This window comes from Ostrinia nubilalis, chromosome 2, assembly GCF_963855985.1.
Source record: "Ostrinia nubilalis chromosome 2, ilOstNubi1.1, whole genome shotgun sequence".
NCBI lineage: Eukaryota > Metazoa > Arthropoda > Insecta > Lepidoptera > Crambidae > Ostrinia > Ostrinia nubilalis.
Window position 1 is genome coordinate 6243092 of NC_087089.1, and position 26646 is coordinate 6269737.

Consider the following 26646-nt stretch of genomic DNA (forward strand, 5'->3'; position numbering starts at 1 on the left):
GGACAAAATATAGGCGAGTGAAATATAAAAGCTGATATTCTCAGCGCCCATAAGAACTTTTGGAATAGATATTTTGAAATTTTGTTTGTACTTTACCTCATGGTTGACTGGTAAAGATTCTGTAAGAAATTAGGCCGCAAATGGGTCTTTCTTTGTGCAACAAAGTTTAAATAAAATACTAATACAATTCTTACTCGTAAATATATTAAAGGTCACGGGCTAAGTGCGTGTCATTCAAAAAAAAATACAAAAGTGATTGTTGCCATTTTTAAATGTCAGAGACAGATCTAACGGTTCAAGAACATTATTGATACACACGAGCGTTTAGAGCTCGCAATTCGGAGCAGTAATAAATACAGTCGGGCGCATTACGGGGACTCTACATTTGCGTACCGCGAACTAGAACGCAATTCATGGTGATTTACGAGCGATCTGTATACTGTACAGTCGACTGCATGAATGTCACTGTTGTTTAAATCCAAGGTGAAGCGCACTATGAAATAGATTTGTGAAGTTTTCATTTGGTAAGAAGTGTAAAATGAAAGCAATTTGAGAAAATTTGCAACATCTTTAGAGGGTGTTAATACATGTCTATGCTATGTTCTAATGTTATGCAAATACATAAATAAATATTTGATAATTAAGCGAATTAGTAAGAAGTTTAACAATAAATAAAGCAAGTGACTAAGTTTATTGAATCTATCTATTCAATACCCAATACAGTAATACAGATACAGATGTTGGATCATAACGCTAAAATCAAAAGAAATAAGAAAAGCCGTCAATCTCAAAGCGAAGCTAAGAATCCGAGGAGATTATAAAACTTATCCCAGTGGCACGTAGCACACGTGCGAAACTTCAAAAGTCTTAAGCTCGCTGTTAAACAAAGGCCCAAAAGAAGGCAGCGCACATTTTGTTGACTGTACCTCTTCTTTATGTGACAAGCAAATACACTGCAAAAGTACGATCTGTTAGTAAATAGCCCCGACAGAGCTATTTGCGGGGTACGTGTCATTTGTTTGCTTTGATTGTTTTTTATAGAATGGTTGGAAGGGTACAATAAGTAGGTATATGAAATAAGTTTACACAAACACTTGTGTATATTTTCCTGGGAAGGAAAAAATGTAGAATCTGACCTACTTTCTACCTATTTCTATGCTCCTCAGGCCTTAATATAGAAATTATATGGCTGAATCTAACATTTGCAAATATCGACGCTAAAATGCATATATTATGTCATCAAACGGCGCTCTAGATATGAAGAGTCGTAATTTAGTGATTTATAGTACTGGTATTACACTACTTCACAATCTTCCAGGAAAGGTTTGTGAAGGCCTTTGTTGAATTGGCCTTAATGATCATATTGCAATGGGCTTCAATATCTACTTTTAATACTATTCGTATCTACAAGAACCTATAGTGACATTTTTAGCATTTGTTGCGAAAGGAAAGCGTTGCAAAAAGCCCTGTAAAAACGATACTAATAATAAACTTATCATAGCTGATGTACGTAGGTTGGCCTCCTTCTGCGAAGATGTGATATCACAGAAGGAGGCCGCGGAGCGAGAGCGCGAAGATGATCCAAACGCGCCCTCGCTCCGGCGACGGCGGAGGGGTCAGAGGAGGCGACAGTACGATCGCCTCCAGTTTCCTCTCCTCGGTGATGGCCAGCGGGCCGGGGGCGTGGGGGCGCCCTCGCCTGCATTGCATAGGCCACCACCACCGTCGGACGGGAACAGCTGTGTGCTCCTAGCTGCTCCCGTCGCCTCCCGTCCTGGGGGGCCTGTAAAGTCAAAAAAGTATTTGAAAATAACTACCTAAATATAAATCCCTCTTCTTTCTTTAGCAAGTTAGTTCGTGGAAACTTTGCAATCAAAGTTTTTGGAGTACAACGAAACTTTTTGCAACAAAAAATAATTCCGGATAGTTTACGAACTTGAGTAGCTGGAAGCGATTCGGAGACTCAGAGTGAACCCTCAAGTTATATTTAGTAGGTATAGCAAGGAAAACATTGCAATATTTAAAGGTTTTCAAACCCTCTAAAGGCGGTCTTGGAAGTTAAAAGATTACTTGAAAAGCTATCTATTATTTAACGAATAGAAAAGTAAGTGAAGCTGAGTGGCAGTTTGATTGAGTACCTATCGCATTTTCCTTCAGTCTCATAACACACTTTATCACAAAAGCCAGAATATTGTGTAGTTTTGGCTTCATCTATTTTGAAGATGCATTCTATAAAATATGAATGGCCGACTTACCCAGAGACCCCGTTGAATCTTATGTTGATTCCCCTTTTGCATAGCTGAAGGATAAGGTTGACGGAAAACCCGTTTTTGTGACGAAAATGAGACGAAGGAAAACGGTGCGATTTTGTGTGCTCAATTTTTTAAGTTCCTTTCGAGGAAATACTTAGCAGACTGTATACTTATTATTTTGAACTTTATGTGTGTAGAAATAAAGGCGCCATACGTGATGAGTATTGAACCAGTAATACTCGTATAAGTATGTAATGGAAACATTTCGTTTCATTGAACGTCTCCACCAGATTCATTTATTTGAAGGCAAAATATGTTTTATACTTATTTCAAGAAGTTTATGGTTCAAGCCAAGAAACGGTTCGGTTTCCTTTATATTATTTTAATATATAAAACTTGGCTACGAATAATGGCAGCCATAAAATCTGTATTGCCGTAAATTCAGTCTATTTTTAGAAGTATGCCGTTGACACTACTTTAATTTTCTCCGAAAATTGTTCATACATAATGTTAGTTATGATTTATATGTGCTATTCATGTTTATGATATTGATAAATCATTAGTAGAATGTTGAAAGTCATATTATCTGGTCCATTTACGTATTAATAATATTCTAAGTTACAGATAACTTAAGTAGGTAAATGTTAAGTCCTGCTCGTAGCATTCGTAGTTCGTAGCACCTGCATACTACGAATTTTAAAAGAAGTTTTTATTAAATCAGTTCTTCTGTCTTATGGGCTGTACCTGTGGGTCTAGACAAAGTGCCATTATAATCGCAAACCAGTCGAAAAGTGGCCGAAAAGCCCCTTTTTTGTATGGAATTTGACGGATTCGATTTTCGATTCGATCAAAAAGTGCGTTTTGTCTAGGGGGGCTGGTACCTATCAATTGTCGTCTCAATCCTGATGTCAGAATTTCAGCAGTCATTTATGGCATTAGACCAGTCGTTGTGGAAATGCTTAGGTTTTTCTTTCTTCAGCAGTGGACGTCATTTGAAATGAAATGGCATCGGACCGATCGTACTTATTGTTCAAACTTGAAATTATGTTTTTTGTGCAAGAGCCAAAGCATTGCGCCTTACTTCAGCTCTGAAATCAAGTGCGTAGCCGCTGCCCGTATTAAATTTGTGCAATCAATAATTCTGGTTCCCCGCATATCAGAGATTGGGTTGGATTGTGATTTATTCCTGACCTGGTAATTGATTAAGGATTCATGGTGCCGGCGCTGGCAAGTTTGGCAAATTGCTGAAGTTCCAGCATTAGCGCAGGTAATCTCGCGAACGTGGCTGAACGGTTTTAATTCAATAACTTCAAAGGGTAGAGACGGTATGAGCGTGATAATGCAATTTAACGACGCCATTTACACACACAGTTGATGCTAAAATATTTTTAATTATGCTACCTAGTGAAAGGTTAAGAAAGTACCGGTGGTTAGTCGAAAATGAAAAATCGTTCAATAGATCACGTACAGCAGACGTGTCTGTTTTCTACCCTTGGCAAGGGTTAGGAGACTTCACGTCTGGTGTACGTGATTTTTTGCCAATTTCCTTAAAGGCAATTCACATCGCCATACAAAATGTCAGTGCCTTTCGTATTGATATGATTTCTAATTCTAATTCAAAATTTTTGGTATGTAGGCCCTATACGAGTAGGTACATCCCAGATATGCTTGCTCTAGCTTTTCACATTTTACGTATTTATGACGGACAACAATGAACATACTCGTAGTATGTGTGTAAATTCCGGGCAACAGCTATTAAAATTTTAAGTTACATGATTCATTTTAATTACCTACTTACATATAAAAAAATAATAACTGCACCAGATCTAGGTTAAGACCACTTAAAAGATTAAGGGGCATGCATACAAAATAAAAACTCGTGTTGGCAAAACTCCATCGCCTACCCATGCGGGCAAAGCTAAATCTTGATGGAATTTGTGTTTTATTTATTTTAATGTAGGTATCACTGTGTGGGTGGGGAAATGCATATTAATAGTAGGTCGTGTATATCCGACATTACTCAAACGCAAAGTACTAAGCAGAAACTGTGTAGTATACGTGTGTAGCAATGCACTGGCAAAACACGGGTGCTCAATTGCTTTTGAAATAAGTTCGCAGTTGCCTCAGTAATTTGTTCAAATCCGAATGTAGGGCAACCTCGCTGGCTTAACTTAGATACGAATCAGTATGGGTTAGGGCTAAATCAGCTATTCTCAAACTTATAGATTACCTGAAATAGAGAACCACGGATCTCGACGCGAAATTTAGTTGAAATGGAACGCGAAAGTTTGAAATCTTAAGTAGATCACCGTAGCCCTATAACATTTTTAAGACAACAGCGAACCCTTGAAAAAAACTTGCTGACTTAATTATGAAAGAAATATAGTCTCAAAAAGGAGATTATAGAAATGTGTAAAATTGATTTTCTTGTCCTGAAGCCGTAGGACTCCAATGGCGCAAGTCCATGAGGCCCTAGCAATATGGGTACTTAGTCGGGTCATATGAAAGGGTAATACTTAGACTCGGCGGTACGGTCCTTAATTACCGTCGAATAAATATACCGAGAGCTTTTCTGATAATCCGAAAATTTATTTCCAAGTTTCACCACTTTGGAATTAGGTATATTTACATATTTTTTAAAGGAAATATTTGGGAATATATTTATTGAAATACATCGTATGTACTGTAGTTAAGGGAGCATATGCGCCATTTTGAGAACCAATGTCTGGGCTAAACTAAACAACATTAATAACGTTACCGGTAACTCCGTTGTTCGATGCGACTACGAATGAGGATTAAAGTTTGTAACTCCAAATTGCTATCAATAAGTTCTTGCTTGTCTCGGCTTAAACTTCACCATGTGGTAGTTCTATTTGATAAACTAACTAAATGACAATCTTAGTGGCGTTTTGTGAGGGCTTAGTTTGTGAATTAATTCATTAATTCAGGTGTAGTAATAATACTAAGGAGATGGTATATTTTTCCTTTAAACGAACAAAGTTACTTGATACGTATGTAAGTAAAGGTCTACTTGCATGATCTTCTGTATTAAACTCACTGACGTCGAGGGTTCCTAACATGAGCACATACAAATGAAATAAAAAGGATAAAGGGATTTTGTAAATAAAACTCAAATCGTGTATTAATTTTACTATACAGTGTGAGTCACGTTAAAGTGTACATATGAAAATAGATGAAACTAGACCTATTTTTATCGACAAAAAAGAGATCAAAATTTTTTTGAGATTTTTTTTTAATTTTTTATATAATTTTTTTTCTACCAATTACTTATTGTAAAGAAAACGTAATAACTTTTAAACTAAGCGGTATATCCTGATAAAATAAAAACAGTAATAATGCTAAATAACAGGCGATACTAAAAAAATACATAAAATACACAAAAAATGCCAACAAATAATAAAAAATTATACTTTTTGAAAAAAATCTGCTTTTAAATTCGTGTTTTTTTGGTTATTTGATAAATTTCTTCAAAAAATGCCCCTATAACAGGTGGTTTTTATTACTTTGTATTATTCTCTACCGTATTATCTTTGTAAAACCTAAAATCACATGTCTTTATCCCTATCACAACATTTGCTATGATCGTTTGAACAAAAGCCTGCCACAACATTATTCTCCGCTACAGGTAGAGACAATTTTAATTTTAACTAAAATGCTTATTTTACTTCGAAATCTTTTGTTTTTATTTGAAATCTAACTTGTCTTTATTAAAATTACAAATCTAGAGCCATTTTCAGTTTCGTTGTTAACGAAGCGTTGAATGGCGCGCCCGGAGAGGCATAGTTCAAACGATCATTGCAAACGTTGTGATAGGGATAGAGACATGCGATTTTTGGTTTTACGAAGGTAATACGATAGAGAATAATACAAAGTAATAAAAACCACCGGTTATAGGGGCATTTTTTGGAGAAATTTATCAAATAACCAAAAAAACACGAATTTAAAAGCAGATTTTTTTCAAAAAGTATAATTTTTTATTATTTGTTGGCATTTTTTGTGTATTTTATGTATTTTTTTAGTATCGCCTGTTATTTAGCATTATTACTGTTTTTATTTTATCAGGATATACCACTTAGTTTAAAAGTTATTACGTTTTCTTTACAATAAGTAATTGGAAGAAAAAAAATTCTATAAAAAATTAAAAAAAAATCTCAAAAAAATTTTGACCTCTTTTTTGTCGATAAAAATAAGTCTAATTTCATCTATTTTCATATGTACACTTTAACGTGACTCACACTGTATTAGACTTAAAAACAAAGTTTTGGTACAAGATTTATCTATTGCTTCGATTTCGGATGAGTTTCTTTGAAAACTGGTTCAGCTAGCAATTTGGCGAAGAGCGCAGACAATGTTGGATACTTGCCGATTGTCATTCCCAATCTGTAATAAAATAAAAGCACGATTTCTGATTCCATTCTACTCTGGGCAATTTGTAAACAGACCTTTTCTAAGGTTACTTGTGAAAATGTTGCAGTTTGTTTTAGGTTTTGCTCTTATATTTTATTTAGCAATGTACCTACGATACAAGATTTGCAATACCCTTACAGGGTCATAAGTTGAGACTAAGTTTAAGATCACCACCTATGTACACTTATGAAGCAATAAATGATTATGATTAAATATCACAAGTATTCATCATTATTTTAGCCACAGGAACTGCTGAACAGAGGCTAATGATTTCCAGATTGTTAATTTTTAGGTAGCTATAAATAACAAGAAACGAGTTTAACATCAAAATGCAGTGACGTTCCTCTTCCATCGTCAGACCATTTTTTTTCGACAGGAAATGTATAAATTCTATTCCACTGGCCCGGGGAACTAGTAAGTTATGTGAGGCTCTCCCTGCCAGGTGGGCAGGGCCTACTCACTAAAACCTGACGGTGTCCTTAGGCCAGTCACCTCTAGAGCCCAGGTAAAAACTAGCATTTATAATAAGTTACCTTGTTGTGATGTTAAATAACTGTGGCACAAGACACAAATCAGCCACCGTGAGCTGGTCTCCAACGCAGTAGCTCCCAGAGCTTTTCTTTAGTAGTTCTTCAAGAGTTTGCAGTCCGCGCTCACAGTGGTGTCGGGAGAACTTCAAGTACTGCTCTTCGGTATTAAATTGTAGCTTCAGTCCAAAGTTCTGAAGCGGCTGGATTCCTGACACGATAATCTGGCATAAAATCCGAAACACAGATTAGCCTAAAACATGTCAATTTTTTAAATTATTTTTCGCCCTACCTTTCAGCTGTTGGTCATGAATTTAGAACTTTATGTGGATCGGTTCTAAAATACCTTTTTTACATATCGTGTTTTACGAATAAGGTCTTTCAAAATATTATACATCTTAAAAAGGGTATTTCATAGTTATTGCAAGGGTACCCTACATCGTTGTATTTTATTCGTAAGCTAAAAAAGCTATACATGTTTCAAAACCTCTATTATGTTTAAAAAATATTGCCAGTCAAAAGCAAAGCGAAGACAACATGCTTTATCGAATAGTATTTTCACTATCCAATACCATTAATATAATTATCAGTTTTCTGGAAGAGATGTCTCTAGCACGGTTCATCATACCTCACATATCTCTCGCATACGAGCTTTGGCTAGCGGTGATTCTGGTGTCAACTTAGGACCTGGCCGCGTATCTTCCAAGTAATCAATAATCGCCATAGATTCCACTAAGGTTGCTCCATCTGAATGAAATAAAAAAAGGTTTTTTAGAGACAGCCGTATCAATGCCTTCGACTGAAAAGTTGTTGAGACTGAAAGTACGAAACTTTCAGCTTACTGGAATAGGGCAGGTAAAAGTAAATAAGCTGCAAACTATTAAGTAATGTGTATTCCTTTTTGCTCTATTTGTTTCTTTAGTTCTTTACCCTACTTAAGAGGCGAAAACTTCGGCAATAGCAAAGTGGTATACACTCAGAAACAATAAAGCTTATTTTTCAAACTATGTTTTTATAATAATCGTCGAAAGGTTCGAGGAAACTGCATTCAACAAAAGAGAATATTATGGACCTTGTTAACAACATAAGTAAGAGGGGGACGTGAAAACCCTCGATCCTATACAAACCCAACCAGACCTTACAACCACCAACATACTAATTCCTTTAATTCCTCTCCTATTTGATTTGGAGGTAAATTAACAAACAACAAAGTCCGTGTTGAAATTTAAAATTACTTAGCTTAACTGAGTGACTGGTCATATTCGCTCTAAGGCAGTCTAAGGGCTCATTAAACTTCTATACTTTTGAAAAAAAAAAAAACCTGAAAAGTACTTACCTACTTAAAATATTCAAGTACACCGAGTTAGTTTCTCTCTACAGGTAACTTTGTTTCAGTTACTTTTTAAATTAGTTTAAATAATTAAACAAACTCCAAAAAAGCAAAAAAAGTCTCAGACACACGTGATAGAGTTGTTTTAATGCTTTGCAATTCGTGCGAACAGCTAATTAATAACATGTTCAATAGAATTCATTAATATCTTATTTGGGTAGGTACTTGCAAGAATCTCCAAAGACCAAGCGTTGTGCTGTCTTTACTTCATTATAATTAATTTATTAATGACTAGTTTATTAATGAAAAGAGTGAATTTAATTGCTTTGTGGTAGGTTTGAATTTTGATTTGCGTGAGAGGTGCGGTGTGTTTGGGGCTTTGATCAGTGATCAGTGAAACGTTATCTACATTACAAGCGAATTCCATGCTTATTTCATAATTTTAATCATTTAATTTTAAATTCTACGTCGTGGGTTATAAAAGCAAACAAAACAATTCCGAATTAAATATAATAAAAATCATCTGCAATGATGTCTACGAAATTTATCACTACTAAAGCTCCTATGTTACATACCTAGCTATTTAATAACAGAAATACCTTGAGGATGTATTAAAATAACCAATTCCTGTCGTTACGTCCGTTAATATTTCGGTTGACGACATTCAACAAAGACTCAATGACCCAAATTGTCAAGTCCGTCTTTTTCGACGTGATCTTTATTAAATGGCGACACGTTCGTTAAATAGCTATTCGTGGAGTTATTGACCGGACTATTTGGGAGTAATGCGTACGAGTATGATTGTTAGAGGCAATTGATTGAAATACCTACTCACAATTTAGTTTAAAATATTGTAGGTAGGTATTTGTAACAGAAAAAGTAAAAAAACTAAAACCCAACTACGACAAAAAACGACAGTCCGACAACCGCAGTCACACGTTGTCAAAGTACTACGGTAGGTAGGTATATGTAACGTGTGACTACGCCTTTCCAAACATGAAAATTACTATGCAACTACATTAGCAACTTTGTTCAGTTTAGTATTCTGAAAATCTTGTTTTATACTTTTTCAGCGTCGTTTTTTGTCGTAGTTGGGTTTTAGTTTTTTTACTTTTTATTATTTGTACTATTTTGGTGATTTATCAATTTAAAAAAAATACAAAGAGTATTTGTGGCGCATAATATTAACAAAAGTTAAATTGATGAACTAATAAGTAGTAAAGAAGCTACGAACGAAAAGATGTGAATTATATGCAATCAGCCCATCAATACAGGTAAAGTCACAAGCAAATGCTAGTAATATATATATATTCAAAATGTACAAGTAAAGCGCTTTCAAATGATACCAAACACGGCATATTTATCTTAACTTTATTTTTTTACTCTATATGTTTTGTCCGCTAGAGGGCACCACATTAGATTTTGTGAAACCCCATATAGCCTATAACCAGCGGACAATTAAGACGCTTCTAATGATATGTCATTTGTCGAATTCTGATAAGTAGTTTAGAAGTTACGAGGGAACACATGAACATACATACATACATACATACATACATACATAGCCTGTCAAAATCATAACCCTCCTTTTGCTTTGCCGTAGTCGGGTAAACCCTCCTTTTGCTTTGCCGTAGTCGGGTAAAAAGGGACAGGTCTCAGAATGAAAAATGCGTGGGCTGGTTTTAATTAGAAGTTGAAATTAGTCGTACTTATGTCACACACAATAGCTTTTCACACGTAACACGTTAATACTCGTCGCTTACCTCGTGTTAAGTGTTTTTTTCAGGAACTGTACTCAAAATACAACTAAATAAGTATGTTCTCTTTCTTAGGCATTTTAGCCTTAGGCAGAAGGGCAATAAAAGCCAAATTTTCTAACCTAAACCTATATTGTAGGAACGCTGCACGTTTATTATAAAATACTCCTACTCAATAGGTTACGTGTACCTATAATGTAGGCAGATGATTAATCTCTTATCAATGCCTTTAACAACAATGTTTGCACAAAATACAATTGACTTTGATTTTTAATTAAGGTTTGTGTGTTAAATTCGCGTTATTTTTGATAACAGCTCGGGTTTGCAATGATAAGGGTCTTTTGATAATTGAGATTTTTGACTGATTGACGGTTCATCGATGCTGTGAAATCCTTTCGATTACTTTTACGCTTCACGGCGGCAATGTTCCAAATAATTTTATTGACATTATCTTGCTAACACTAGATTGCTTTTAAATCATGTTTTTGCCGTGAATTAGATGGCTCTCTCAGTAATTTTATTATACGAAAGTTTGTGAGGATGAAAAGATGGACGATCATGATTTTATCGATTTTATGATACAAATGCATTTTTAACGACGTAACAATCGTCGTTAATAGCATTTGTTCCCAAAATAGTAGAGCTACGTGTAGATTACATGTAATGACAAGGTAATTTACAAATACCTACGAATATTATTGGGAATTCGGTTGCAAAGTTTGGCATTCAAATGCACACTTCAAAGTGTAAAGTAAAATTGAAAATTAATTACAATGTTTCGATTGCAGAGTTGTGGGTTAACTCGTTAGAGCTCGTTAACTCTACTTTCTAAAAACAAACTTTTAGCCCGGTAAATAAGCTCAAAACGTTAACTAGCATTCAGTAAAGGTTGTTTTCAAATAAGTTTTGGTAGTTATAAAACCTAACCGCCGGAGTTTTTCAAGCTAATTAGATGGAAAAACAGACCTTAGCCTGTTTCACTAAACAACACTAAAAGCACGATTAGATAATCCGTCTTTTAGACCAAATATTGAAATTATAATAATCGTTTGAGTTTGATTGTAACTAGTTTTGAGCTTCGTTCTATGTTTTTTTTTGCAAAATGAATTTTATGCAAAACAGACTAAGTATGCGAATTTAATACAGACCTATGAGGGTTTCAGGACTTCACGAGTTCATCAATCAAGGCATTAAAAATCTATGTCTATATCTTTTAATCTACAGCTTGTATATAAATGACAGGTTTGGAAAATTTCCAGTCGAGTGAGGCAGCTAAAGATGTCTACTGATGTGAGAAGACGCGCGGAAAGTGCACCGGTCTCTGCGAGAGAGTCGCTGCTATATTTAGGGTGACAACAAATTTTGGGCAAAATCTTTGGGAAATTTTCTTATTTTTGCTTAAATGTTTAGAAAAGGATACCTGATATGAGAGCCACCGCTAGTCCAAGATGAGTTATTTTACCCACTATAATCTCGACTCGAATTTGCTACTTATTATGGGCGTTGTTGAGTAAGTAGAGGTAGTATTAATATATTCTTATCTTGTGCACATTGCATTAGAAATACTGTCTGTACACAGTCTACTTTTAACGAACATAAGGTTCAATTTTCATTTATCGGCATTTGCGAATGTTATAAATAGTATTAATAAATCTAGCTAATCTATTCATATAGTTGTTCATGACAGGTCGAGAGGACTTGACTGGAGTGCGCGTTGTAAACTAGAGCTGGCTACTGAGGACGCGGCGAGGGCACTTGAGCTCCACGAGAGGCGTTTGCTGCGCCTCGCTGCAATACTTGGGGTGACAACAAAATCTGTACCAAGAAGGCAAGTATTTTTAAAGACTGTTCTTGTTACATTAATATTGCATCAATGTAAGCCTTACAGGTGGATAAAGATCTTTTCATCCCGAATAGGCTTTGTTATTTTGAGATTCATTAGAGTAGGCGCACACCGTTGATTTTTAGTTGGCCGATAGTTGTGCCCGATTTCAAATGGTATGAAGAATCGGCCAAATCGAATCGGCGTAGTGTGCGCACTCCCATACATGCCCATACTGATCAACAGCCCGACTAAACTATCGGCCGACGAAAAATCAACGGTGTGCGCCTACTCTTAACATTATTTTTGTCAAGTAAGAAATCGTTATTCACAATCGTTCCTCTAAACTCCTTATTACAGGTATTTTATTGGGATCAGTCTCTTAGCTAACATTTTTATGGAAACCCTACAATACTCCCTCCATTGTTAGGCTAGGTGACATCAGCGATTATTGAACCAAATACTCGTATGCACGGTACATAAAATATAATTTAGCTGCATAGAGCTAATTTCATAGACGTTTTTTGCAGAAATAGTACTTAAACTTTTGTACATAACGCACGTACTAACTCGAGTATTGGATTTACTATGTAGTCTAAAATCTATGTATAATATGCCTACTTTATTGAGGATAAACAAATCTTTCTGTTGATGAGGATCTGTGAAACTGGTTCAAATCCAATACTCGAGTTAGTACGTGCGTTATGTACAATTTGCTTACGTTATTATACCGTGCGTGCGGGTACCGATAAAAGGTATGGGAATTTTTCTTTCATTCCCTTTTGGGGTAACGCGAAAGGATATTGGTATATTGGGGCTTTTATCAGCTCGGGGACATACAAAGTGTTGGTGGGTGTTATGTATCCCGTGCCTCAATGGATGTGTAAATACGTAAGTCCAATATCGGTGGCTGATTTCATTCGAACGTGTGGATGAGATTTTCATAGAGTAAAGAGTTCCGGTTGCGGCTTTCCCCGTGTTGAATTTCGGTGTATCAGAAAATCTTTATCGATGGTCGTATACAGGATGTTAGATAAATGGGTATATAAGCCGACACTAGCCCATGTTAACATGGTCATATAAATGGTACGGTGAAGTCAGAAAATTGATATTTTCATTTTAATTATTTTAATTTTCATACAAATCGGATTTTATAAAATTTATTTTGTATGAAAATTTAAAAAAAAAAAAATGATATTAAATTTCTGACTTCACCATACCATTTATATGACCATGTTAACATGGGCTAGTGTCGGCTCATATACCCATTTACCTAACACCCTGTAGAAACTAGGTTTCCTAGTTTTATGACTGAAATGTATTCTGGGTTGTTAAGACGGTTGACGTTATTTCGAAGAATGCTGGTTTATACTGGTCGATAGCTGTAGGCAGATTGTTGTGTAGGTACTTACTTTCTTCCATTTTCTTTATCATTTTATGTCTTACAATACTGTAATGGTAATTGTTATTACAGCCCATGAGACTGTCCCTGAAGCAATAGCCAAAAGTTATCGATGTTGGCTACTGTCGGTGTTCACATTAACTTTTACACCTTCATTTTAACGTGCCTTGATATTGTTATTGCGTTTATTGTTCGGCAACTGATTCATTTCCCAAGAAAAGCATTATGCTGCTTCAAAGAAAACCTTACATTTAATTTTATTTTGCTTATTCTATGAACTTGCTGCTGACTAAGCAAATTATACCCACTTAACATAGGTGTTGGGAATCGATAGGTGGACCAACCTTCTTTTACATTTGTCCATGTTTTTATACTCTTTTATACCTTTTGTTAATAGTTTTATTATGATTGCGTCTTTGATAACTGTTGAGGGTTCTTACTGTCACTGCATTTTGGTAATACGTAATATCCTTACTTGATTTTGAGCATGAGTTTAATTAAGGTTTTTAGTTTATAATAACATGTAAAGAGATAATTATATAGCTAGCTATGGTTAACACTGATTGTTATCTAAAAAGGAGCAAACTAGGGCAATTAGCCACTGATCAATAAATACACGAGTTAAAAATTCATTGAGTTGAAAATTTTTCATCGACTCGACGAAACAACGGACGGCCGTTATCGCTCGTTTATCGTTATAGGTTGACTGAATAGAATATCTTTTCGACATTTCTTTTGTCGACTGGGTCGAGTCCTTGACCAGAGCTGATACAAGCGAACAGTTGGATAATAAATGCTGATAGAAATGATAGCGTGCGTGTCCGATTTACCCGTTATTGAATACATAAAACACCATAACCATGTAACTATAAATATATTGTCGTAGTCATTATCTAATTGTGTAAATCGACAGTTTCATGGTAAAATAATTGTTGTAGTTGGGTTTACTGACAGTTCAATTGCCTCATAGGCTCATAGTAGTTTCATTATCAGAAGTGCAGAAGCATTTTGCTCATGCGAAAGAACCACAGTAAGTCGAATATAGGGTACTAAAGCTGAAGATAAGCTATGTTTCTTATATTATTTGACCGACTGTACTCATTAAGTGGTGACAACAATAGCCCAACGGTCTTGGCAGTGGAATGCTGATTGGACATCCGAGGAATGCAAGATCGATCCCTCTGGACCGCTGGCCTAATTGTGGTGTGGTGAACCATTCCTAACACAAACATAACTTCTTGGGCGAGGTTCAATAACAGAGTTGAGTACTACTAAAAAAAAACTGCCTTACCTATAACCAGTGCAGGCACCTTTTGCGCCGGGTTGATGGCGCGGTACTTCTCTGTGAGTTGTTCCTGCGCTTTCACGATGTCCACCTTCCGCTCTTCGAAGGGAATGCGCTTGAAGTTCAGAGCTGCCCTCACGCGCCATGTGCAAGAGGAGAGACGGTAGCCGTAGAGGATGATTTGGTCGGCCTATTCGCATAGATACACCATAAGGTCCATCAGCTAGTAACTATTATCTATGCTTTAAAGATGGTATGGTGAGGTGTAAGCAACACAGCGCAATGTAAGCAACAGGCAACTGGTTTTAACGTTATTGTAGGCCTTATACCTAAGTTTATGCTACTTGACTTCTCCGAGATTATTTTTTGAAAGAAGCCATAATGCAGCTACAGTGCAGTGCAGGCTGAAGCGTCAACCGTTGTTGCATCGTTTAAGGTTCGATACCAGTTTATTCGATATTTGGATGTTTTCTATTATACCATAACTAATTATTCTCCTAAATACTACTTATAAGAGTGTAGAGTGTTTAGTAAACTACATTTTTCTCGGAACGTATAATTTTTTTTAAATGAAAGTTTTGATTTTTACTCTGTTATTATTATCAATTCGTTACAATCTCGCCTATGGCTGTAAAGTGGGCACACATGCATTTTATTCTCTAATGTGCCATTATCTAATGAGTGGTAAGTAGTAGTAGTATCGTATGTTAAAATATTGTTGTTAAGATAAAATAATCTTCATCGTGTGTGAGGATTACTTACTACTTTTAAATATCTGTGCTATTAATTTCGTTTTGTTTTGTATAAAAGTAAACAATGTACAATTAGTTTCAAGTCAGGTCTTTTCCTTATTGTAGAGTTTTCTGCGACTAGAAAAATAGTCTTTAGGTCCAAAATTTAGAAAGGTACATTCTCCTTTTAATTGATTTTATTTGAAAACTCATATTTTATTGGAAACTACTAGGACTCCTATCCTATTTACGATTGTTTTTAGCTTTCAATGCAATGTTTTGTAATTGTTTGTAAAAAAAAAAATCAAAATATTTACATCTCAACACAACGTATCAAATCAGGTTTAGAGTCTGTTCCTAAATCAAAAGTCCTATACAAATGACTAGGTAGTAACTTGCATCTCAGTTTCTACACGCATTTGTTTTGTGGAGTAGGTAATTTTAATGTAATGCTAAGCAACTAAATTATTGATAAGAAAATGCGCTCACCGCCATATTGCTGTGTTTATTCCACTAACCAGAGTGTTTTTAAGATAAAAGAAACAATAAACATATCAGTTCCAAGGTTAAGGTTAGCTGTCATACGAGTTCTCAGCTGTTCGCCACAGACTATAATAGGCTTCTGCCTGCATAAATTTTGATTTAAAATAAAATTGTAAAATAACATTTTAACTGGTTCATTATATTGAAAGGTATTTTTCTTTGATTTATTTATAAGGTCAGTTCGTTTTAATTAGATTGTTCAGCTTCATTAGTCAAGTATGCGTGCACTTGATGTTTGTAACACAGATTATATCGGAATCAGTAAAGGTCGTTCCAAAAGATGGCGTTAGTGGACTCAATATTGTTGATTTTATGCAAATGTCTGCTGCTAATTTTGTACGGTACCGGTTGTTTGTTTTGCAATCATGGTTTTAGATTCATTTTCTAGTTTATTTTAGATTTTCTTGAACTTTGCAGATGTTGCTGTACCTACTTGTTTCTGATATTCAACATCCTAATTGGTTCCTTAAAGATTAATTTTCTTCATTTGCCTCTATTATAGGTATAAAATAAAACAGTGTCGCTGATATACATGGTATTTATTTACATATAAGTACGATGGCAATATACTCTTACGCAACTTTATTATTATCGCTATGAGGGTTAGAATATTTCACTAGGAAACGTTATAGACACAATAGGCGTGGAAGTATTATTAATCTCTATGGATTTTCATTACTTCTTACATAATAAATACTTCAAGCATCAATATTTATACGCACATTAATGTAAGTATTGCGACAGTCAGTACTTATGTCTAATATATCATAGTATTGCGTATAATATTAGAGCAAATATCTATTACCAATTTAGTAATGTAAAAACATTCAATAAAATTATCGTCGAACTACTAAGTAAACACGCATCTAAATTATAGACGATTTGATGTTTGGTCATTTTATTGTACTATTCAGCTTCGTCAATCACTAATACTTTACGGTATAGACAACCACACCATACAAATCGCATAGAGCCTCCATTTATCATTGACGAAAACCCGTAGTTCTGTTACAACCTTAATTTGTGGTCTTGCTGGATTTATCTATTACTTGTACGTCTTTATTTTAAAACCTTATCAGTTCTCAACATTATTACTTTTTCGCATGCAATTACTGGCGTGGTCATGACTCAACAAATCATTTTCATACATGAAAACACAATCATCAAATTGCTCATAAAAATTCTCTCTCAAATTTTTATTGTAACTTTAGAGTTAGGTAAATTGTATTTTTGGTTGCCAGTAATAATCATAATTTATTAAATGATGACCATGATGTTGAACTCTAAAAATATGGTTTCAGATTAAACGTGAAAATTTCGTTGCCCCAAAACGTAAGTACCTACTTACACCGGAACAGATGAAGTTACAAAAGACCTAAATTCTAAAAAAAAGCCGATAGACTAAATCGTCGCCCAAATTGATGACTGTGTTTCATCCATGTCGTCACATAATATGGTAAATAAATATAAAAAAAACAGCCGGGTTTAGACCTAGCCCCACCGTAACGGTGAACCTGGTGGTCTCAAGAAGGTGGCCCGGGTCTCTGCAGTCAGCACTCCCCCGGTGTCACCACCGTCTGGTAGCCCGTAGAACGCATGGAGGTGTCGTCTGTGTTGCAACTCGTGGCCTTTGTGGTTGAAGCTCTGGAGTCGACTCCACAGGGAGAATATCCTCTTCTTTACAGCACGGTTCTTGGTCATGTTGCTTTCTAGAAAATGAAATTAAAAAACATTGTAAGGGTTTGTTCTCACGGCAATCTGCCCCCCTAGACAAAACGCACTTTTTGATCGAATCGAAAATCGAATCCGTCAAAACTCCATACAAAAAAGGGGCCTTTCGACCACTTTTCGACTGGTTTGCGATTATAATTTGCACTTTGTCTAGACCCACTGAACACACAATGACATGTCAAATCTCATAAGTTGTTTAAAATTCGAACTACAAATTCGAAAAATATTCCCGTTTGCAGTGTCCCAAGAAACAGATCCGTTTTTTGCGGGGCACTGCAAACGGGCTGTGCATGTGAACATTTAATATTAAAACCCGTATATTACTTAACGGGATCCTGTGCAAAAAACGGTATGTTTCCGTGAAGCCCTAAGAATATGAATTTATGAATCCAGATTTAATTTTACCAGACCCAGACTTACTTACCTGAGACTTGTGTGATTTGTGGAGCCATCTCTTCTCGTTTTACTTTCGTTACGCTGTTCTGGGGGTTGATTTCATTCTCTATGTAGTTTTCTTCGTCTCTGTTTCCCGGTATGTACTCTGGGTCTGATGCCGCTATTTCAGAGTATTTGTTAACATTATTATCTTTTAAGTTACTATTCAAACATGCTAATCGAATTTTAAAAATTAAAAAGGGGTTAGCAACGGCTACTACTGCGTCGTATTCATTTTGCAAGTCGTCGTTATTGTTGGTTTGCATTTCGTTGGCTTTTACTTCATTCGAGTTTTTTTGCACAGGTCCATCAGCATAATCGTCAGTTGCGTAAGGATCGTCAGGGTCAGGATTTCTTTTATCCGCATTATGATGTTCGTAAAGATACTTGTGTAGGCGATCTAACTGACGGGGATAGTTATGCCATTGTTCTTTCCGGTATCCTTCTCCATTATACTTGTCTTTTTTATTCGATTTGATTGGCTCGTCATTGATCTGATTATTGTCAACATACTGCAGTTGTGGTAGCTTTTGAACTTTATTTTGTCTGCCATTCTGCGACGTTGCGATTGATACTGTATAAAATATATCATTCAGAATATTTCTAGGGTGATTTCTAAAACTAAATATATTGTCATCTTGTTGGCTCCCCAAGCCAAGTTGTTCGGCATCTATTTTATTTATGGACACCAATGGAAGTACGTTGCTTGACGATAGTGCTACTGTTGTCAATAGTAGAACAGGAACCAATGATCGTCGCATCTGAAACAATGAAAATTATGCGTTTCAATATAATATTACTTTTATGGAAAATTATTTTACGAAAAACAATGCTTACGAGGTCATAAAGTTAGGTAGCTAAAGTAAATGGTAAACGCGTAGGTGCTCAAATTATATTTATTCAATTTGGTATAAACCGTACCAATCAAAGTTTGCTTAGTTCTGCCTAAATTAATATAGGTAATAATAGAATATTGAGACGCAGAGTGTAAGGGCACTATGGACTCTGATTTGCATATTTTGATGGCAGTTCATTGGCGATAAAACTTTGTTCTGGAAACAAAACAAACTTTCGGCACACTAAATTAATACAGAAATTGGGTGCTTTTTGTCTACCCTTCAACAGATAATCTAAAAGCAATCAATTTGAATGTGTGCCTAATAACGACTTAAAAGGAAATCGAGTCTCAAAGAAAATCTTATACTGTAGTATTGTAACTAGACAGCGTTAGATCTACGTCAGTTATTACTACTTACTTGTATTCTTGAAACAAATGTGAGAGCTCTTTTTCAAAACATTTATCCATGCTAAAACTAGTTTGCAAAACCCATGATAGCGTTATTGAGTGTGCTTCATTCCGGCGTTGTCGGGACAGGATAATGGTATAGGAGCAAGGTAATTAACGGCTCTGGAGTGTCGGCAATTATTGGGTGCTGATAGGCTTGCACTGCATATCGCCGCTGTTTATATCACTTTAGGCTGCAGTACACACGGCCACACTGTTAACTATCCATTTCCGTTTTTACTCTCGCTCTCATCAAATGGTGATTCTTTGCGATAGAACGAGACGACATGACAGGCAATGGATAGTTAACACTGTTGCCGATGGTACCTTAAAAGTTTTCGTTAGATGCACATTAGTCGTAACTTTATTTATGCAATTTTTCAAAAATAAATAATGCAAAAATTATTTAAGTTAATTGGATTACTGTCATTTTCACTCGAAGTCGATAATCTTGTAGGTATTTAATTTTGCTTTTGATATCTTTTGGTTTCCTCCACTGTTTGTAATCACGAGAATTTCGCCACATTTTTAATTTTTAATATGAAAAGAAAAATAAGTCGCCACAAACGTGAATAAGTAACTACAATTTTATTTGTCAGGAGAAAAATCTGAAGTGTAACGAATTAACACATGGTTTTTCCCTGTGTCAACGATAATAATCCCGTTAATTAATGATACAATACAAGTGAAAGCGCAATCAACAAATTTTTCGTATTGTAACGTTGCTGCGAACACCCGACAATGTCTAATTGTTGGGGAATAAATTGCTGGTGATGTGCCAGCATTTTCCCATCACATAAATGATGTTAACTCTGCAACGCAGTTTCGCCTACGCGAATCAATCGAGTAAATACTACTTATGCGCAAAAATCGACTCTATTTAACAACACACATGACAAGAGGGTTGTGTGGTAACCTTTTCATCGATATAATTTCTCCTTTTTCTTTTCCTAGCCCTTTTCCCATTATTTAGGGCGGCTCTCCTTGTTCTGAGGCGCCAGGACAGTCTATCCTGTGTTGTAGAAATATTGCAAACTAATAAAATATTAAATAATAAAATTTATTTAATATTTTATTAGTATGCAAGGAATCAGGGAAAGTACCTGTCGATAAATTCGCAACGGTTTTTACGATTTCTAAGTTCCGAAAATACATCATTCCAAGAATCTTCCATCATTTGCGAAAAGTGTAAGATTTTTCCCGAATTTTCCAGCGAATTGGCAGATTTTGCAGAAAGAGCCTTATAGAAAAGCATACTATCGATATTTTGGCTTTAATTTTTCACTTGATTTGTTTTAATTTAAATCAGAGGCTTTCTTAAATAAAAGCGAAGATCACTTGATAGGCACGCAGTAAAAGGAAATTTTAACTTTTCAAACGTGTGCAGAAAGATATTTATGATTTTGAATAGGTACGCTCAAACGAAAGGATATATTTTTCTACTCAAATACAACAACTCCCTAGGGGACCGAAGAAAACTTTTCCATACTTAGGTACTCTGAAAGAAAAGTGGGGGTATTTTAGTAGTAGGATCACCCTTTTCGTTTGAAAACTTTGTCCGGAATTACCCTTTAGTTAGAGTGTAGAATATATGGCTAGGATTAAGTAAAATATGGTCTAAAGTAAACGATTTTGTTTTTTATGTGTTATAGTATGGTTGTAGCGTGGTCGTCAAGCCTAATTAAGTAAAGTTTGTACCTATTAGTTATAATTTTGCAGTAGTTTAGGCCCCAGGTTCTTCCACCTGTGGTCGATTCATGATTCATTCACCATGTTATTTTACCGTTTAGTTATTTATACAATTGATAGATAGCTCCGTCAATATGTTTTATAATAATTTAAATTATTAAATTATCATATAAAACGAAAATAAAAGTTTAACATTCATGGTAACTTCATCCGTTCCTAATTAATCATCAACATTGTTTTGCAACCCCTGTATCATATTTTTAATAAGGTAAACGAGCACTCAAAGGTACTCGAAGCCGTCGAAATGTATGGCGAGTTTGAATTTCATTTTCCCACTTAACAACGTGGTATTTTATCATCGTATGTAGCGGGGAATTATCTTCCCAGCTTCATGTACCCATTTGCGGATTGTTTATGTGGGATAAGAGCTCCGCCCGAGGGTGCATTCAGGTGTGCCAATCTCTTTAAGGTTTATGCAAAACTGTATTCATGTTCTTTGGAGTATGATTCATATTCCTATTTACCGCAAGCTATTTGTAGATGACATTTAAAAGTAAGTAGCTCAACTTTAAAGCGATTTTGGTAGAAGATTTGAAAAGAAAGTAAGGTTAACTTTAATCTCTTTACCGATTTTGTAGGTAACACAAAAGTATGAGCAATAGATAAGTGTTTAATTAAAATTGATGATTAAGATCTCATTTTTGTTCATTACGAGTATTGACGATAGTCTTGTAAAAAAAGGTATATTGTTATTAGGTAGGTAGGTACGCTTGTTTAGCAGCCCTGCTTATTTTATTAAAGCGTGAGTGTGATTCCAGACACTTTATAAATATTCGTATTCTAATTTAGTTAAGCCATTAGGCCTAATTTAGTTAAGTACTAAAACTCTTGAATTTGTCTGTGAAAAGGAAAGCCACCGTTATGGATCCTACCAAGGTCTTATGCTTTGACTAAAATTAATTTCTTGATTAAGATGAAGTCAAACACACGCATATTAATATACCTATTCATGAATATGACAGACTTATTGCCGTGAGTAAACTCATAAATATTTCATGCACGACTGGAGTCACTGAGCTTTGAAATTGAACTTTTCCGATGAAAATGACCTTGCGGTATTGTGATTTTTCCGAACTACACAATTCGGAATAAGTACTATTTTTTGACATGTTCTCTAATAGCCTTAATAAAAGTGTAAAGGGAAGGGATCACTAGGAACATTAAATGGGACAGAAAACAGTACTATTGCATTTTATAGTTGTATATTTGGACTGCCGATTCGAGATTCGAGGAACTCTAGTTCAATGTTTGAACCCCATAGATCGCTGGATTATTGCGGACTAGACGGAAGACGGTAAACCAATTTTTTAATATCATAAACATATAACGTCATGTAACTTAATATTTAGTTAGCTTGGAGCGTTAAGCGATATATGAGACATTTATGAAAAATTACAAGTAACCTTGATTTATTAACATTACACACACTTTACTTATTTACGTATAAAAAAACTTTTACTGCACCTAATGGGTATTAGGAAAACGGGCGTTTTCGCCATCAATCCCTAATTTTATGAAAACCAAATTCCTGTTATGTAAGTACCATAGGGGTCACTTAAAGATTAGGGATTGATAGTGAAAACGGGTATGTACATATATCATATAATATTACAAGTGGTAGGTTGTAATTTACGAGTTTAGTGGGCATGTGACATCGGCACACAACCAATTAGTGTGGTTACAAGTCAACCGTAAGCCAAGTTGACCGAAACATTGTGTAGACTCTAGTCTGACCACGTAAAGGTCTACAAACTTAATTTGTCCTGTAACTTTCTTCAGTTCAGCAAAACTTACTCTATCTGGCCAAGTCCTCTGTTTAATTATGCCTATTAGTAATCTATGTTCTTGGGTATTTTGTGTTCTCTAGTTCGTGTAGAACCTCAGATCTCATAGAACTATGATCTGAACAGTATTTTTATTTACCAATAGATTTTATAAATGCGAAAGGGACTCAGTACGAGTAGTATATGTAGGTATCTACGATATGACGTATACGAATATTATTATGTTTGAACTTTTGATAAAAACTTGAGCACTTGTCACATTTTGAAGGGGGTGAAACGAGGTATAAAAGTTTGCATGGGTGTCTGAAGTTCATGAAATAATTATTAAAAATTATAAAATTTTCTAGGCTCTACATTAGGAGAAGTACCTGTTAATTTATTCTACGCAAACAAAAAGTACAAGATCAGCAAGTTAGGTTACAACTGTGCACATCGCACCAAAGTATCAAATAAAAGAGATACAAAATTAGAACGGTATAATTTGGTAGTCTTATTACTTGAATGTGATCTCTTTGAGACGAAACTAATAAATATACGTACCTAAATAGGTGTAGTTATCGACAAATCTGTAGCGCTTGAAGAATCGCACCCCTGGGGGAGGTGCCGTAACTCTGTTCAGTCGAGTGTTAATTTTCTAGCTTGCACAAAGGTGTACATATCGTATACATAATCGCAAAATATACTCTTACGTTCATTTACTTTTTCCAAAGCCTTTCACACAGAATATTATCTTTCCATTAGATACCAAATTGCCGACCTTGCCTACGGTTTCTTTAGCGAGGTTATAACGTTAAAGGATATATGTAGAAATAGAACTTTCGTAGCTTTATTTTTAACCATAGGTCACATAGAACTTTTGCGTATTACTGCGGAGTTAACACATTTATTGCGTTTGCTTAGTGAGTAGCTACCTAATTTATCAAAGTAATTATTCGAAAAAAAAATATTAATTCATGAGTAGTAATTGGTTTACGACCGCTGACGTCATCGACCTGCATTTCGTTCCACTGCGAGTGTTTTTCGTACAAAATACAGAAAATGAAGTTTTTCCAATTTAAGTCTTTGTGTATGTTAGTTATTGGAAAACTGGCTCAGGCCACGCAAATTTTTTGCACCAACTGGAAATTTACAAATCAAATCTGCTAGGGAAATTCAAATGGAAATGCATGCCTCACGGCCGTCACATACGTCACACAGTAAAAAATCTAGGATTTGAACGTCAGCTCGTCCATCACAGTCGCTTTTACCAATCTCTGATTCTAGTAGGTTTAGTACCAAAAATATACACACATTTTAATAGAGATGCGTTTTAAGAGATAAAAAGTTGATTGGTTTTCTCAATAAAAGGCTTCAAAATTTACTACAGGTGAATCTATTTACTATCTTATAAAGGTCATGGTCCTATTATACGCAAGTGCCTAAGGAAAACTAACTAGGCAAGAAAATAGGGCAACTTTTGTTTTATTTAACGTCTCTATTGCAAAGGTCGTAAAACGGATATAATCCGGGCCGTTATGGCCTTTATGGGTTATACATTTAAAAAGCTTTTAAGTACCAGCTTGTCCCGTATCGAGAGCCGTTTATCGCGACCCGAGAAGTCGAGTTACGATTCGATCCCTGAATCGGTGGAAATCCTTGAATCGATTGAGGTTATATGGTGAATGTAATTACACAAACTATTTTCGATCCCATTGTTGTTGTGGAAAAGATCGTGTAAAAATAATTCAGGTTTTTAAGCTTCTTTTAACTTAAATCCATTAAATTAATGCTTGAAGATGATATCATTAAAATAAACGCCAATTAGGTATACATTAAAGGCTTTTTACGCATCCTAGTGTAGCGAATTTTTAAATCTTTATTTTTAGAAAGACTTTAACTTTAAAAAAACATGATTTTTTTTTTCCAAATTTTACTGCACCGTTTTGTCGGCGTGATTAATATAATACCTTCACAAAACAGCTCCCTAGTGCCAATAGTTTCCACGCAATACCTCGGACAGACAGACAGACATATCGAAACTTTATGGGTCCCTTGTCAGGACTACAGAACCCTAAAAAGTTAATCTAATCTACCTTAAAACAAAACTTTTAAGCGGTATTTAAGCGTAAACTTTATTGAATTTTTGTAGCAAAGTACTTATTTATTTAGTTAATGAGCCCTTTCATGTTTGTTCCAGAGCTTATTTGTCAAATGTTTGTTTTAGGTTAATGCAAACAAACCTTCAAACCTACACATAATTTGTGGGCGTTAATACCACACATTTCTTTACTTACTTGAGTTTCTTGGGATTAAATCCCTAGTCGAAATGAAATATTTTAGTTTTTATATCATACTAGCGACCGCCCGCGACTTCGTACGCGTGGATCCCGTTTTACCCCCTTCATCTATCTTACGCGGTTTAGATTTTTTCATACAATTGTTTTTTCCCGCTAACTCCCGTTTCCGTGGGAATTTTGCAATATCCTGTTGTAACTAAGCTTTAAGTTTACTAAGGTACCTACATACCAAATTTCAAGCGTCTAACTTAAGCGGTTTAGATTTTTCATACAAAAGGATTTTCCCGCTAATTCCTGTTCCCGTGGGAATTCCAAAGTATACTATAACCTGCCCAGGAGTATGAAGAATAACTGTACTAAGTTTCGTTAAAATCCGTCGAGTAGTTTTTGTTTCTATAAGGAACATACAGACGGACAGACAGACAGACAGACAGACAGACAGACAGACAAAAATTTTACTGATTGCATTTTTGGCATCAGTATCGATCACTAATCACCCCCTGATAGTTATTTTGAAGAAATATTTCATGTACAGAATTGACCTCTCTACAGATTTATTATAAGTATAGATTTCATTATTAAATTAATGTTCAGAGAAAGAATTTTATTTTAGGTCAGAAAAGCTGACCATTTCTGTTATTCCGTCTGAAATCAAGTTTTATATTTTACAATCATTTTCACAATGACGTATTTAGTGATTCTTAAACACAATATTGTAATAATTTCAAGTTTTATAAATTTTACACTCAAAAATAGTTTAACGAATAAGTGTGCTCTAATTCAATTAACAAGCTTCATCTCAGTAATAACTTAATATCGCTCAGGTGCACGCAATAATCCGTTCTACCGTGGATTAGTCATTGACCAACTTACCTCAAGGTAGTTTCTAAGGCACTGAACACACTGGCAACTTGTCGACTTGTAGGTACAATATAGGTTTTCAGTTGGTCTGAAATCAGTAGTTATGCATATCCTTTAAAATATTGAACTTGTGTGGGTAACAAGTGAAGCTGTAGATCCTAATTTTGTTTGCACAATTTACGCGCGAAATGGAGTTGATAGACTGATAGCTTATGAAAAGTACTTCAATTGATTGGTGGATCAGGAGGTGTACATACTCGTACCACAGATAATATAGTACTAGTCTCGTAATTAGTATGATTTTACAATTGAAAGCTGCTCCTGGGTTATAGTGAAGTGTTCCCAAAACTCGGAATTCAGAGTGTGCTTTACGTCTTACGTTAAACTCAAATATAAATTACACCTCGTGCATCTTAGCGGCGGCTTAACTGTAGTACACATTAGAATA

The 26646-nt window shown here is 35.2% G+C and overlaps 2 protein-coding genes across 2 annotated transcripts in view; both read right to left on the reverse strand.

Moving 5' to 3' along the window:
• Positions 1 to 6509: 6509 nt before the first annotated feature.
• LOC135086307 (probable maleylacetoacetate isomerase 1) lies at positions 6510 to 16123 on the reverse strand. Its single transcript, XM_063981095.1, has 5 exons — positions 16024 to 16123; positions 14810 to 14993; positions 7836 to 7954; positions 7214 to 7431; positions 6510 to 6653 (listed from the first exon to the last, which is right to left on the reverse strand). The coding sequence occupies exons 1-5, from the start codon at positions 16027 to 16029 to the stop codon at positions 6551 to 6553; spliced, it is 630 nt and encodes a 209-aa protein (XP_063837165.1). The 5' UTR covers positions 16030 to 16123; the 3' UTR covers positions 6510 to 6550.
• A 476-nt stretch (positions 16124 to 16599) lies between these two features.
• The window catches only part of LOC135086317 (uncharacterized), a 60988-nt gene continuing 50941 nt past the window's right edge, over positions 16600 to 26646 (reverse strand). The window contains exons 2-3 of the mRNA XM_063981102.1: positions 18233 to 19004; positions 16600 to 17786 (exon numbers count right to left, since the gene is read on the reverse strand). Coding sequence (XP_063837172.1) covers positions 17569 to 17786; positions 18233 to 19004 — 990 coding nt within the window. The 3' untranslated portion in view covers positions 16600 to 17568. The remainder of the gene's footprint in view (positions 17787 to 18232; positions 19005 to 26646) is intronic.